Source organism: Monodelphis domestica, chromosome 2, assembly GCF_027887165.1.
Source record: "Monodelphis domestica isolate mMonDom1 chromosome 2, mMonDom1.pri, whole genome shotgun sequence".
Classification (NCBI taxonomy): Eukaryota; Metazoa; Chordata; class Mammalia; order Didelphimorphia; family Didelphidae; genus Monodelphis; species Monodelphis domestica.
The window spans coordinates 242563055-242578174 of record NC_077228.1 but is presented as its reverse complement, the minus strand read 5'-3'; the positions used below and the strand labels follow the sequence as shown (position 1 = coordinate 242578174).

The 15120-nt window shown below is 38.6% G+C and overlaps 1 protein-coding gene across 1 annotated transcript in view; it reads left to right on the top strand.

Moving 5' to 3' along the window:
• LOC100027255 (myosin-13) overlaps positions 1-12082 on the top strand; it is an 85704-nt gene extending 73622 nt beyond the window's left edge. Inside the window, exons 32-40 of the mRNA XM_016430758.2 lie at positions 870-994; positions 2968-3276; positions 3362-3565; positions 4204-4329; positions 4498-4668; positions 8637-8741; positions 8842-8937; positions 11183-11317; positions 11969-12082. Of these exons, the coding sequence (XP_016286244.2) occupies positions 870-994; positions 2968-3276; positions 3362-3565; positions 4204-4329; positions 4498-4668; positions 8637-8741; positions 8842-8937; positions 11183-11317; positions 11969-11983 (1286 nt within the window). The 3' untranslated portion in view covers positions 11984-12082. The remainder of the gene's footprint in view (positions 1-869; positions 995-2967; positions 3277-3361; positions 3566-4203; positions 4330-4497; positions 4669-8636; positions 8742-8841; positions 8938-11182; positions 11318-11968) is intronic.
• Positions 12083-15120: the final 3038 nt, after the last annotated feature.

The window sequence follows — 15120 nt, the reverse complement described above, 5'->3', positions numbered from 1 at the left end:
TCACCTCCTCCACAAGCTTGGAACTTCCTAGCCTCACTGCTTGACACTAACTCCCTCCAAATACCTACAACTCTTCCTGAATCCACTCACCCTTCATTCTCTCTCCTATACAGCCCCATAAGTTGGTTAAATAATTATAACAACACCATACAAATGTTAAAACACATTCGAAGATATAATCACATTAATAATCTAATAACTTTACCTTTATTCCAAGGTCCAGGGCCATGCCTTATTGCTAGGCATCTGGGGATCTAAGTTCACCCTTTCTTTTGCTGCTATTTAGGGGAGACACATTGGGTTTTTTAATTCACTTATATTTGACAATGAGAAGATCTTCCAGTAATCCCTATGACCATTGTCCAACAAGGTCCTCTAACCAGTTCTCTTCTTTGGTTGTCTCTTAGTTATTTTTTAAATCTCATGAAGTTATTGAAATCAATGAGAACTCTTCTTTACATACCCATTGATGTAGAGGTAAAGTCAGGCAAGATGATCCATGGCTTACTGATCATAAATCTACTGATCATAGATCTAGATTAAAATGAAAATGTCAGTAGAAGCCATCCAGTAAGTATGACTTGTTTATTTTACAGGTGAGGAAACTAAAATGTTTTGTGACTTACCTAAGGTTATATAGAAAGCACATGTCATATCTGAGATTCAAATCCAAACCCCCAACTCCAAATCCTGTGTTCATTCCCCACACTGACTCTCTGCAATGTCTAAAACAGACTTAATAATTATTCTATTTAATTCTGTCCTTTTCATGAACCTGTTGGTCAGGAGCAAAAAAGCAAGAACGATGATCTGCCTTTGTGAGGGCTCAAGAGCATTATGAAATTACCTAACAATTCTGTCTATTGCAGAGGAGATTGCTGATTTAAATGAACTGATAGCAGAAAAGGGCAAGAATATGAAGGAAATGGAAAAGACCAAGAAGCAAGTTGAACAAGAAAAGTCTGATCTCCAGGTTTCTTTAGAAGAGGCTGAGGCAAGTTTCTGAAATATCACATGCTAGGCTCCTAGAGAAACATGCAACTGAAATGGTTATTCTAGGTGACCTCTGTAGTACTCTTCCCCTTCTAATAGATGATCGATTTAATTTTTCTTGAACATGAAAATCTGTAATTACTATAAAAAAGTCTAAGTCTTTACTGGAAACAGTTGTCAGCTCTGGGTCTGTATGTTATTCCATCTATTTTAATTTCCTCTAGTCAGTATGCAATATTTGCCCATTTTGGAAAACATCTTTTTTTCACTATTTTTTCAATCCTGTTCTGTCAGAAAGGAAAAAAAAAAGATTAACTCCAAACCACCCCACGTAACTTAAAACTTCATGTTGTCTGATAGGTCCCACTCATCTTTGGTCATGATATTTCATTGCCTTTCTCCATGCCTTTGCATAGTCTGTCCCCCAAGCCTGGAATACATTCTCTCCTCACTTCCATCTCTCAGATTCTCTAGATTCCTTCAAAACTCAGTTTAAGGAATTACCTACTAAAGAAAGTTTAAATTGATTCTTCCAGTTGCTAGTATCCTCTTCCTTACTCTTCCCCATTTTTTTTTAAACTTTGTACATGTCCTACCCCTTCTCCTATAGCAGTGATGGTGAACTTTTTAGAGATGGAATGTCAGGACATGCCCCCACCCCAGCCCCTAGGCTGACCCCACCCAGGGGAGGAAGAAAACACTTCCATTGGGCTGCTGGGAAGAGGAGTGGGTGAAGTAAGGAATGTCCTCAGCAAGTGTAGAGAGGAGGAGGCAAGTGGCTCAAGCTCTCTGCTCCCCTCCAGCTCTACTGCCTATGAGCTGCCCACCTTACCTCCTGTGTGCTTCCATTGGGTTGCTAGGTAGAGGGACAGGGGAGGTGAAAAAATGTCATCCCTTGTGGTGGAGAGGGGGAGTGGAGCAGCTCTGCCTGAGTCCCTCTGCCTTTCTAGTAATAAACTCTTGGGGAGGGAACAGTCGCATGCCCACAGAGAGTGTCCTACATGCCATCTTTGACTTCCATGCCATAGGTTCACTATCACTGACCTATAGAATGTAAAGATTCTGAAGGCAGGGACTGATTCATTTTTGTCTTTGTATCCCTAGCACCTAGCACAGTGACTAGCTGGATTGAATTTGTTTGGCCAGAAATTCTCCATTAATAGAATGTTTCACCAGAATACCCTGGTTATGAACAATTGTGATTGGCTCATAGCTATGTTGGGCTAGTCATTTAAACTCCGTTGCCTACCCCTTATCGCATTTCTGACTTTGAAACAATTCATAGTTTTGATTCTATGATGGAAGGTAAGGGTTTAAAAAAAACACACATTATTTTTAAAAAAATAAAAATAAAAGTAATATTTTTTTTAAAAAATAAGATAATTTATTTAGGAATAAGTCCAATTAAAAGCTATTTATCCTTTAGAAACAAAGATGAATCTTTTTTCATACTAGTTTTTAATGTAGACCCTATGCTAAGTACGAGAGGTAAGAAAATCATTTAAACATTAAGCATTTAGTTTAATTTTCCTAATATCCTTGCCCTCTGTTTCCATCAAGTCATTCAATGAGCTTATGATTGTGAATTACTTCTTTCTTTTTATTTAAGACTTTGAGTAATTTGAATTCAATTGAATTCCACAAATTTTTAATGATATGTGCCTACTGTATGCAAGACACTGTGCCAAGAGGTGGAGCTACAATGGCAAAAAAAAAAATAATCCTTTGCCTTCAATGAGCATACATTCTAGTGGATCTTACATTTCCTACCACGCTGATGCTCTTCTTCAATTAACTTAACTACTCTCAGGTGCTTGGTCTATCTTCACTAAAAGTGAGAATATACTGCTAAATCTATTTACATTCAAGGAAGAGCTGTCAGTCTAATTCCTTGATTCTCCATAAGAATTCTCTCTTCCCCGGGAATACTTTCTGGGGAAAAAGTGAGATGATCTGATATTTTCTTTCACACAGGGCTCCTTAGAACATGAAGAAAGCAAAGTCTTGCGTGTCCAGCTAGAGCTAAACCAGGTAAAATCTGAGATTGACCGGAAGGTCACTGAAAAGGATGAGGAAATTGAGCAGCTCAAAAGAAACAGCCAGAGAATGTCAGAGTCCATGCAGAGCATGTTGGATGCTGAGATCAGGAGCAGAAATGATGCCCTGAGGCTTAAGAAAAAGATGGAAGGAGACCTCAATGAAATGGAAATTCAGTTGGGTCGTGCTTACCACCAAGTGGCTGAGACCCAGAAACATCTGCGTACCTTCCAGGGTCAGCTCAAGGTAAGTAGGCAGGCCCCTTCTGGTACAACCTCTATCTATGGCTTTGTTCTGTGGTTTCTGTACTCATGCTTGCTTCCTACTAAAGGATTCTCAGCTGCAACTGGATGATGTTCTAAGGGACAACAGTAACCTGAAGGAGCAGTTGGCCCTTGTGGAACGCAGGAACAGTCTCTTGGTTGAGGAGCTTGAAGAGATGAAAGTGGCCTTGGAGCAAACTGATAGGACACGCAGGCTATCTGAACAGGAGCTGCTGGATGCAAGTGAACGAGTGCAGCTCCTACATACCCAGGTACTCTGGGGTCTCCTCCAGCCATGGTTCTCGTGCTGCTCTGAAAATGAAGAAAGGAAGAAACTATGCATGCTTCATCTCCTGCTTGAATTTAATTCCAGGAATAACTGTCTCAGCAAATTAATCTGAATTCTTTCTCTTATCAGAAAACAAAAACTATATAACAAAACATAATCCTTTTTGCTGTAGCTGCCAGGAAACACAAAAGCCAGATTTATTAATAAAATATTGTAATCTTTTCAACTTTGGCAGCTGACAGCATCCACACCTTCAGCTCAGTTCAGAAGACCTATATTCTGGTTTATCTCTAAGGGTCTCATGTACTTTGAACTATGCTTTGTAATGTAAGCCACTTTAAGTCCTTTGGAAACATGAAGACTAAATCAAAATATTTTTGAGAAAGCTCTATTTTAAAAAGTTACATAAATATAACCATGAAACAGAGGAAAAAAATTAGAATTACTTTAGTTCCAATCCCAGCTGTCACATACTACCTGGGTGATGGGTGACCTTGTGCAAATCACTTAGTATCTTAGGCCTCAATTTTTTCATCTGCAAAATTAGGGTGTTGGACTAAGAGAGTGTCTACTCACTTTGAATTTTGAGCTAAAATCACCATTTTCTAATTTTCTTACTAGAATGCCAGCCTGATAAACACAAAGAAGAAACTGGAGGCTGATATAGCTGAGTGCCAGAAAGAAGTGGACAATTCTATCCAGGAAGCTCATAATGCAGAGGAGAAAGCAAAAAAAGCCATCACAGATGTGAGTGAGCTGTTGCCTATTTTCACAGAGTTCAGGTGAATGGTTAGAGGAAAGGGTGGGCCTCTAGGCTTGAGAAGTTTCCCGTTATCCCGAAATCAAGGGGGGAGGGGGGGAAGAAATTAGATGATGTGTTGGGACACTTATTAATATTTCCTGTGGACCTAATAGGCTGCCATGATGGCTGAGGAGCTGAAAAAGGAGCAGGACACCAGTGCCCACCTGGAGAGGATGAAGAAGAACCTGGAGCAGACTGTGAAGGACTTGCAGCACCGCCTGGATGAGGCTGAGCAGATGGCCCTGAAGGGAGGAAAGAAGCAGATCCAGAAACTGGAGAATAGGGTACAGGGCTATGAGACAAATGAAAATTCAGGGTCTGTGTAGAAGCCATATAATCTACTTGCCTATAGATAGGGCCATATGATAGGGGACCCAAAGAGGAGCAGCAAGAGCAAAGAGTAGAAAACCACATAGTGGCCTGAAAGAACTGCCATTATGATCATTTCTACTTGTCAGTCCACACACACACACACACACACAATTTTATGTTATTTTTGTTAGGATATATAACTTAAAGTATTTAAATTATCATTATTGTACTTGTAACTTAGTGTTCATTTTACAAGGGATTTTATGTAGGTTCAGATCTGTTCATGCCTCATATAGAGACAGCTGGGTAGCATAGGGAATAGAGTCTAGGAGGTTCAAAACTAGTCTCAGATAGTTCCTAACTGTGTGACCCTGGGCAAGTCACTTAATCCCAATTGTCTGGTCCTTATCACTCTTCCACCTTGACATCATACTTAGTATCAATTCTAAGGCATAAGGTAAGGTTTTTTTTTTTTTTTATGAAAACTGTTTAAACACCAAGCCACTGTATATGACTGGGGAAACAGTACTTGGAGAGTGAAGAATGTGCTTTGCATATTGAAAAGTGATGTGCAGTTATACTTTCTCTCTGTCTCTCTGTCTCTCTCCCTTTAAACCTTTACCTTCTGTCTTAGTGTCCATTCTAAGAAGATTGGCTAGGCAGTTGAGATTAAGTGACTTGCTTAGGGTCATCCAGTTAGGATGTGTTGATGGTCAGATTTGAACCCATGTCCTCCCAACTCCAAGCCTGGTGCTCTAGGCACTGTGCTACCTAGCTGCCCCATAGTCATACTCTCTTAATATTATTACACAAATCTTGCAGAAACACAGATAGGTAAAACAACATTATAGAGTCAGTTAATTCCATAGAAACAATACTATAAATGTTATAAATGGGTGTTCCACCAAATCACCTTGTTGGGAGTCTTGAAAACTTATAATATTTTTAATGAACTAATGATATTACTACAAAATGACATTGGTCAAGGGAAACTTCTGCCTGCAAATTGCTGCTTACTGGGCTGCCCAAGTTCATAATTTGAAATCTACTTATTTTAAACATCTATCTTTTATTCACCCACTCCAGTGTTAAATACCTTTCCAGTCTTTCTTGTATCCAATTTAAATTTCTTCTACAGCAGGTCTAGCTTACTTCATGTTCTTCATGGTTTGGGGATTTTTGTTCAGTTACAACAGTAGGCATTTCAGATCTCCTATATGCTATATCTTATACTGTTTTCTGTTCTTTCTTTGCCAATTTCTCTGTTTAGTTCCTTGGCTGATCCTTCCTTTACTTTCCCTCACCCTTTTCTAGGATGCCAAAACTGGTTGAACTATTTAGTTTTAGGGTTTTTGTTTTGTTTTTAAAACAGCATTTACAGGAAGAAGTGTAAAAGGATGATAATAGAGAGGAACTTGAAAATATGCTTCTGAAGAATCTGGAGCGATAGGATGAAAAGGAGAGAGCAAAGAGACAGAAGGAGGAGGAAAAATGAGAGGAAACACTTTTCCTTCCTTCCTTGAAATCCACCAGTTACTGTAATTAACTTCATAAAGAAATATTAAAATACACTCTTCCTGTATTAGGCGGTCTACCACCAGGGCCTATAAATCAGTGAATAATGAAGTAAGAGACCTGTTTCTATTGGAGCTTCATCCAATCACTTTCAAACAGAGTTGCTCCCAAAACCTATTTCAATTTAATTCAATGTGTTCCAAAAAAATATTTATTTACTGAAGTAAAGCCATGTGATAGGCACTGGAAATACAAATATTAATCCAGCATTCTCCAGGAGCCCACAGTCTTTTTTTTTTAACATTATTTTATTTGGTCATTTCCAAACATTATTCATTGGAAACAAGGATCATTTTCTTCCCCCCCCCCCCACCTCTCCCATAGCCGACTCATGATTCCACTGGGTATCACATGTATTCTTGACTCGAACCCATTTCCCTGTTGTTGGTATTTGCATTAGAGTGTTCATTTAGAGTTTCTCCTCAGTCATATCCCCTCCACCCCTGTAGTCAAGCAGTTGCTTTTCCTTGTTGTTTTTACTCCCACAGTTTATCCTCTGCTTGTGGATAGTGTTTTTTAGATCCCTGCAGATTGTTCAGGGACATTGCATTGACCTTAATGGAGAAGTCCATTACCTTCGATTGTACCACAGGGTATCAGTCTCTGTGTATAATGATCTCCTGGTTCAGGTCCTTTCGCTCTGCATCACTTCCTGGAAGTTGTTCCAGTCTCCATGGAATTCCTCCATGTTATTATTCCTTTGAGCACAATAGTATTCCATCACCAACATATATGACAATTTGTTCAGCCATTCCCCAATTGAAGGGCAACCCCTCATTTTCCAATTTTTGGCCACCACAAAGAGTGCAGCCATGAATATTCTTGTACAAGTCTTTTTCTTTATTATCTCTTTGGGGTACCAACCCAGCAGTGCTACGGCTGGATCAAAGGGCAGACAGTCTTTTATCGCCCTTTGAGGAGCCCACAGTCTTAAAGGAAGGGGAGGAAGATATGATTATGATACAAGAGAGAGCCACTATAAACCTTTCCCTCCCCTAAAAACAGTAGTACAAGAGGGAATTTGTTAGTTCCTCCCTCTTCCTACCCCTAAATTTTTGTGAAAACAGACATAAATAATTTGAAACACAGTGCCACAATCTCTCTTTCTAGAGATTTCTCTTGTACTTCATTTCCTAAAACTAGGCCTACAAGTCTTTCAGACTTATGGTACAATTTCTTCTTATAGCTAATAAGTAGTATTCTCATCACAGTTCCACAGGGGACATGATAACTTATCAAAATTTCAATCTTTTCTATGTAAAAGCTAGGTGGTACATCTCCCACCTGTAGTGGTAGTCTATGTGCATATAAAGGTTTGGGAATAACATCCCATTCTCTCCCTAGTTATATCTCAGTCTACCCTAATTGCCCCTGGATGTATGAATGGAATTAACTTATTGGGGGGTCTCCAAAATATCCACAGAATATACTTTCTCTGGCACTACTGCATGGAAAGGGGAATGTGTGTGAGCCCCACTATAGTAAAATAAATATAAATCAGTGGTACTGGTAAAACACTATGAAAAAATTTGAGGATGGGGAATTACTTATACCTGAGAGACCAAAGGAATGTGACAATAGAGGGGCTAGGGTGTTAAGGAAGATTTCATAGAGTATATTATACCTAAATGGTTCCTTTTACTCTCCATGACTCTCAGAGATTCCTTCTACCATGTCTCAGTTTCCATGTTTTATGGGAATAAATGTAGCTGACATCCTATCCCTGATAGTATCATGCAGTCTCACTACCTCCACCTACAAACAGTCATAAAACTTTAAAAAAGAACCAAAAAACTCTTACTTTCTGTCTTGGAATCAGTACAGGTTCTAAGGTAGAAGAGCAGTAAGGTATGGACTAGGCAATCAAGGTTAAGTCACTTGCCCAGGGTCACACAGCTGGGAAGTGTTTGAGGTCATATTTGAATCTAAGACCTCCCTCATCTCTGGGTCTGGCTCTCAATCCACTGAGTCACCTAGCTGCCTCCATTCATAAGATTAAAAACAAAACAAAACAAAGTAGTTTCTCATCTGAAAAAGTTTAAGGACCTTAACACTTCAGTATGTACCTTAATAAAGTTTAATATGACAGATGGGGCAGCTGGGTGGCACAATGGCACCAGACCTGGAGTTGGTAGGACCTGGGTTCAAATGTGGTCTCAGACACTTCCTATCTGAATGATTCTCTGGGAAAGACATTTAACCCCATTTGCCTAGTCCTTGCCCTTCTCTCTTAGATTTGTTAAGTCAGAAAGTAAGGATATTTAGGGGAGAAAAAAAGTCAAATATGGCAGGACAGATGATATTATATAAGTGAGACAGGTCTTTGATTTCTTTCTTGTAATCTCTTCATGATACTGGATTTTAGATTCATGAGCTGGAAAATGAGCTTGATGCTGAGCAGAAGAGGGGAGCTGAAGCCATTAAAGGGGCCCACAAATATGAACGGAAAGTTAAAGAAATTACTTACCAGGTAAATGTCTTCAAAATCACAATAAAGTCTGTACTACTCAAATTCTGTTCAGAAGAGTGATGTCTATATGGACAATATAACCCTAATCCTCTATTCATAGGCTGAGGAAGATCGTAAGAATGTTCTCAGACTCCAGGACCTGGTAGACAAACTACAGGCCAAAGTGAAGGCATATAAGAGACAAGCAGAGGAGGCGGTGAGTGCAGGGGCTTCCCCCAAGTGACATGTAGTCCTGGTTCTCATAGAGCCATGTAGACATCATCCTGTGTATTTTCTCCTAGAAGTCAAATTTTCTTGGAGAGCACATTTCCACTTCTTAGAAAGAATTCAAGATTCAGGAACTTTACTCCAGATCACTTAGCTACTTAGAACTCAACCTCAGTTTTCTTTCCCACAGAATGAAAGGATTGGGTTTTATTGGCTGAGATGATTGCTAAAATCCCCTCCAACTTAGCATTTTATAAGCATGCTCTATAGGAAGCAGAATTGTTAATACTTGGAGTCAGAAAAAAATGGATTTGAGCTCTGATCTTGACATTTATAAGAATCCTAACCTGAGAAGGGTCATTTATTGTCTTTAAGTCCATTTCCTCACCTATGAAATGAGAGTATTAATACTTGAACTACATGATTCCCAGGAGTTGTGTGAGGAAAGCACTTTAGAAACCTTAAATATCTCAGGACTTCAGTATTCCTATGATACTTTTCATGTTTGAATTTTCTCCACTAACAGTGCAATTCACATTCTGTCTATACTATCTCAACCTCAATTCTCTTGCCCATGATCCCTCATAAGCCCTCCATAAAGTTCCACTCAACAGTGTTGAAGACCTTATGCCCTTCAGTCCAATAATATAACTGGCCAACTTTTGTCTAATTATATCTCTTAGATGTTATCAGTTATTTGTAAATCATTGTTGATAATGTGCTACAACCTATTTTTGTCTGTCACCAATCTCATTTTTGTTTTGGTTTTCTTCCTTTGGAGATAGTGTTATTCCATGAAATTCATACCCATACTGTAATCCTGGAAGAATATTATTGTCTAACAGAAAGATTTTGTTTCAGGGTTTAAATGTAGTTGAAAAAATTGTATAGGCTTCTGAATTAATCAATCAAGAAACATTTATTAAGTTTTTAACTATGAGCCAGGCAGTATACTAAACACCTAGGATATAAATAAAAAGCAAAAACAGTTCCTGCCCCTGAAGAATATCATTCTTAAAAGATTGCCTGTTTCTTTCTCATATTTTCATTAAGGTTGCCTGCCAATAAATCTTAAGTGATAGAAAAATATAAGCCTTACCTGTTACATATTCTATTCTACCTCACTCTACCCCACTCTTTCTCATTCTACTCCAACAATCCTTCCTCACTCTACCCAGTCATCTTTGTCTTACTCTGCAATGCTATGGATGTAGTCAAATATAGATAAACAGCAGTAACTTTCATTTCCATTTTCTGATGCATTTCTGTATCTCTCTTCCCTACCCAGCCGTGACCATAAGATAATATTTTGCTCTTGAGTTAATAAATACTAACCTGACATTTTTTTAGTGGAGAAAATGTCCTTAATAAATGTTTGAGCATTCACCATCTCCTTATGCCATCTTTACGACGTACCCAGGAGGCCAATTTTATCTTGGTTTGGTCCCAGGGAGACTTTTAAAGATCTGGGGGTCCACTTTGGTCTGATGTAACCCTTGACAAATTGAATAACTCCTAGGAGGTCACGAGCCAGGCTCCCCTACATTACCATCAAGTGGATCTCACAAATAGTAGATTTATCCAGCTATACCTGACCATAGGTCAAGTCTCATGCTCAACTCATCATGTAAACATGATTTCCCTTTGAAGGACAAAGATCTTTCTCTATTCAGGAATACCTGTCCTTCTTCCTCCTTCTTATCTACTAGAATCTGAGACACATTCCTTCTCTAACTCACTCAAGTTCATCCAATAGTTTATAAACTTGCCATTGTCATAAGACAGCTGGAGGAAAAAACATGCCAAACTTGGAGTCAGAAAGGCTTGCATTTAAATCCTGTCTCTGACTAAATCATGTAATTGTTGCCTTCCTCAGTTTCCTGATCTGTAAAAAATGATGATAATATTAGCACCTGCCTCCTAGCATTGTTCAGAAGATGGGATAATATATGTAAAATGCATTGCAAACCTTAAATTAGCTTGATGTAAATATTAGCTATTCTTAATATTAACCAGGGAGTATCCATTTCCACTTCTTTGGAAACTGCCTTTCTTTCTGTGTCAGAAGGATAGTGCATGTCAATCAATTAATCAACAAGCATTTATTATGCTTCTACTATGTGCTAGGCACTGTTCTAAGGGGCTAATTACCAAAAGATGGAAAGGAACAAAAGTCTTAGTAGCAATAATGTGGAATTAGATTCAGTTGCCATCCCTTGTCTCATTTCTTTTAGGAGGAACAGGCCAACACTCAGTTAACAAGGTGCAGAAGAGTTCAACATGAGCTGGAGGAAGCTGAGGAGCGGGCTGACATTGCTGAGTCACAGATCAATAAGCTGAGAGCCAAGAGTCAGGACACAGGAAGTCAGGTTGGTATATGACCACTATGCATAACAGGAACTACCATTTCTCATTCTGAAATTTGGGGGAAATCACATCTTCTGAGGTATTTCCTATAAAACTTGGGGGCACAAAGGTTGAAGGGATTCTAAGAAACCCAACTTAAAGCCAAAGGATGAAGTCTATAGCCATAAATGTCTTGGTCTTTCTTGCTACCTTTGTACATTTCAACAGAAGGATTTTTAGAAGGTTTTCATATTTTTTTATATTAAATAAAACATTAAATTGTGCTACTCATTTAAGCTAAAACCTCTAAGCTTGCAGGAAGATCTATTGCAAAAGAATTTCATTCGGATTGGTGAGGGCTTTTTACTTTGCTCTGCCAGCAAAAGGGTAAAGGAAAATGGAAAGACGATAGGCCTGTCTCTCACTCTGAGCAAATGAAAGTTAGCAAGGCAGGCAGGATCTATTAGCTGCCATCCTTATCTATCCCTACTTATAATCCAAGTAGTCCCTGTATTGCAAGAGAGCTAGAGATTTGATTGAGTATACAATAAACAATAGACAAAAGAGCCCTTTTTGAAACACTTTTCTAGTGTTAAATATTTTTAACTTTTCCCCTGGGGATTTTGTTTTTCAGTTCAGCTTCATTGAACTTTTTTTCTTTCTAATTTGCACAGAAAATGGAAGAGTGAGAATCTCCAGCTACTCATTGCCCCATTGTTTAGAGACATATCTACAATAAACATAGAAGGAAAATGTAATAAACAATAAACACTAACAATAATATAAGATTCCTAACTTTGTCACCTTGATTACTCTATAATTTGAGTTATCAAATAATGGAATTTAGAAAGGTCAGACTGATATGAAAAGCTCATTAGAGGTTATTGGGAGGGACAGCTAGGTAGCACAGTGGATAGAACACAAGGCCTGAAATCAGGAGGACCTGGGTTCAAATATGGCCTCAGATACTACTTCCTACCTATGTGAAACTGGGTAAGTCACTTGTCCAGCAATTGCCAAGCTTTTGCCACTTCTTCCTTAGAAAAGATACTAAGATAGAAGGTAAAAAAAAAATTAAGTTATTGGGGAAATTTAGGCCAAAAGAGGTGAGGCGACTTGCCCAATGTCACCCAACAAGATGAGGTTGATCCCAGCTCACCTGAGTCCCAGTCCCATGTTCTTGTTTAGAATGCATGCAGACCATCTTTCTTCCCATCAAATGAATTTGAGACTCTTATCTATGTCATTTTATATGTATTATAAGGAAAATTGGGCTAGATAGCCTCTAAATCCCCTTCCAGTACAAAAGTTCTAGGAGTCTTGGAAATATCAAAATTGATCTTTCTTCCCAGGATCTCAAAACGTTTTCAATTCTTTCTCTATTATCTATTTAATTGTATAGATAATTTTACAGACTGAGTATGGTGCAGTAAGAGAAGCAGAAAGGTTAGGACTGAGAAACAGTGAAAGAAGAATTTTCAATTAAATGAATATAGTTTATTTCAAAAATTACTATTCTCAATTACTCTTTTAACTGGACCTGTGATTCCATCTATATTAGGATCTCACTGTTCTCCTGATGCAGATTAGCTAAAGATCTGAAACAATGATTAGCCCAACAGTGCCATGTACATATTGTAGCTAGGGGCTGGAGATAGGGGAACATATTGAGGGGCTTCAGGTGCTACTGAAGAATTTTTTTCCAAGATAGCTAAATAATCACTCAGTGGCAAGCCAAGGGATCATCCCCCTAATGATCTATTTTTATATCTCAAGCACAATGGCTTGCAAAAAATAAATAAACAAATGCTTTTGAATTGAAGTGAATAAATTGGATAAACTAGGGGTGAGAATATAAAGAAAAGGGTATATAATAGGTTGATTAAAGTTTGCTGACAAATTGATTAATATTATTTTGGAGGTCAGTTTTGCTTAGGTAAGGTTCCTCTTTGTCCAAGGGCACTAGTCCTAGATCCTCTTCATAGCATATGCCAGGCAAGTCATACCAATTCAACTGTCTCAGTCACCATTGGATTCCTAAGGACCTAAGAGACCTGGGAATAGTAACATTAAGTAATGGCATTAAAGAAGGCACATTAACATCTGCTATATCCTAAGTTTATACTTTTCTATCTGACTTATAATTGAAACTTTCCATATGCATTATTTTCCCATTAGGACATGAGGTCCTAGAGAATAGAAAATGTCTATCATCTTTCTATTCACATCTCCAGTGCTTAGCACAATGCTTTTCACAAAATGGTTAATAAGTGTTTTATTCCTTCATTCCCCCTAGGGCTGTCATGATGAGCCTATGGCACATGCCAGAGATGGTGCACAGAGACCTCTCTGTGGGCATGTGCCACCATCCCACCCCCCAGTTTGTTATTACAAAAGCAGAGGGACTCTGTGGAGCTTCTCCTTCCCCCTCTCCACCATGGGCCTACCAAACCCTCTGTCAACAGCCCAATCGAAGCACTTACTCCCTCCCCTGAGCAGAGCACATGAACCAATCCCCTCCTTTTTTCCCTCCCTCTGAGGGCATGGAATGGCACAAAGTCTCCAAAAGGTTTGCCATCACTGCCCTAGGACCTTCCCCAGTACCCTGTATCAGCTTGTATCCCAACCACCAGAATCAAGGCTACTAACTTAGTTCTAGGTCCTTTTCCAGTGCTCCATAGACTGTATCCCCCTAGATGGATTTAACCCTTCAGCCTTATACTGTTACTTCCCATCACCTGATCAGAATCCCCCTCAGGCCATACCATACCTTCTCCTGCCTGTTGTGGGTCCTATAAGATATATTCTACCATAAGGATGAACCTCAAAAGGAAAACCTTGCATCCGCTTCCTGAATAGACCTTTCTCCAAATAATGATATTCATTTAATCTGGACTTATTTCTCAGTGACTACCATATTCTACCTATCTTAATGATCCTGAATCCTTCCTCTTCCTTACTCCCAGTAGCTGCCAATATATAAACTTTAATTCCTATTAAAAACTGCCTACTTTCTCAATTTCTTCCTCCTCAATCCTATCCCTCCTCCATATACACCATGTCCCTCCCACTCCACATCTGTCTACCCCTTTCATTCTACCAACCTAAAATACTAACACTATAATCTTTAAATTTGCTTTCATCTTAATTTTTTTTCCCTTTTTTTCACTACTTTAAACTCCTGGCACTCTTGAGGCCTAGCTATCTCCTGAGAGTATGATATCCCTGACCACCCTTTCCAGTATTTACTTTGTCATGATGGGGGAATTGAAATACTCCTTGCTTCCCATTTTAACCTCCAAACTCTCCTTCTACCACAATTACTCAGCAGTGTCCCCTCTTTTGAGATTCACACTATTCTAATTCATCACCCAGTCTATCCTGATGGCAGTTATCTATTAATCTTTAGGACATTCTTTTTCCTTTCTTAGGAAGTTCAGATTCTGCTCCATCAACTACTATAACTTTCTAGTTCTTCAATCTACTTAATTCTTATGGCCTGCTTTTTCTATTCTAAGATGGTCAAATCATTGATCTTGCTATCACCCATAAGTTCTAGGACTGTGTTCATTAAGTCCAAAATTCCTTCTCCTACCCTCTGCAAAAGTAGATCAGATCTCAAATCTCAGATCATATCTATCTATACCACCATATATATAAAAAAGCTCACTCATAAAATTATTCCACACACAAAAACAAAACAATACACTTAAATGAGGAGGGGAATCTTTGTAGCAAGTATCCTTGATAAGGTCTCATTCAGGATTTATAAGGAATTAAATAAAAATAATAAGTCATTCTTCAATAAATACATGGTCAAAGAATA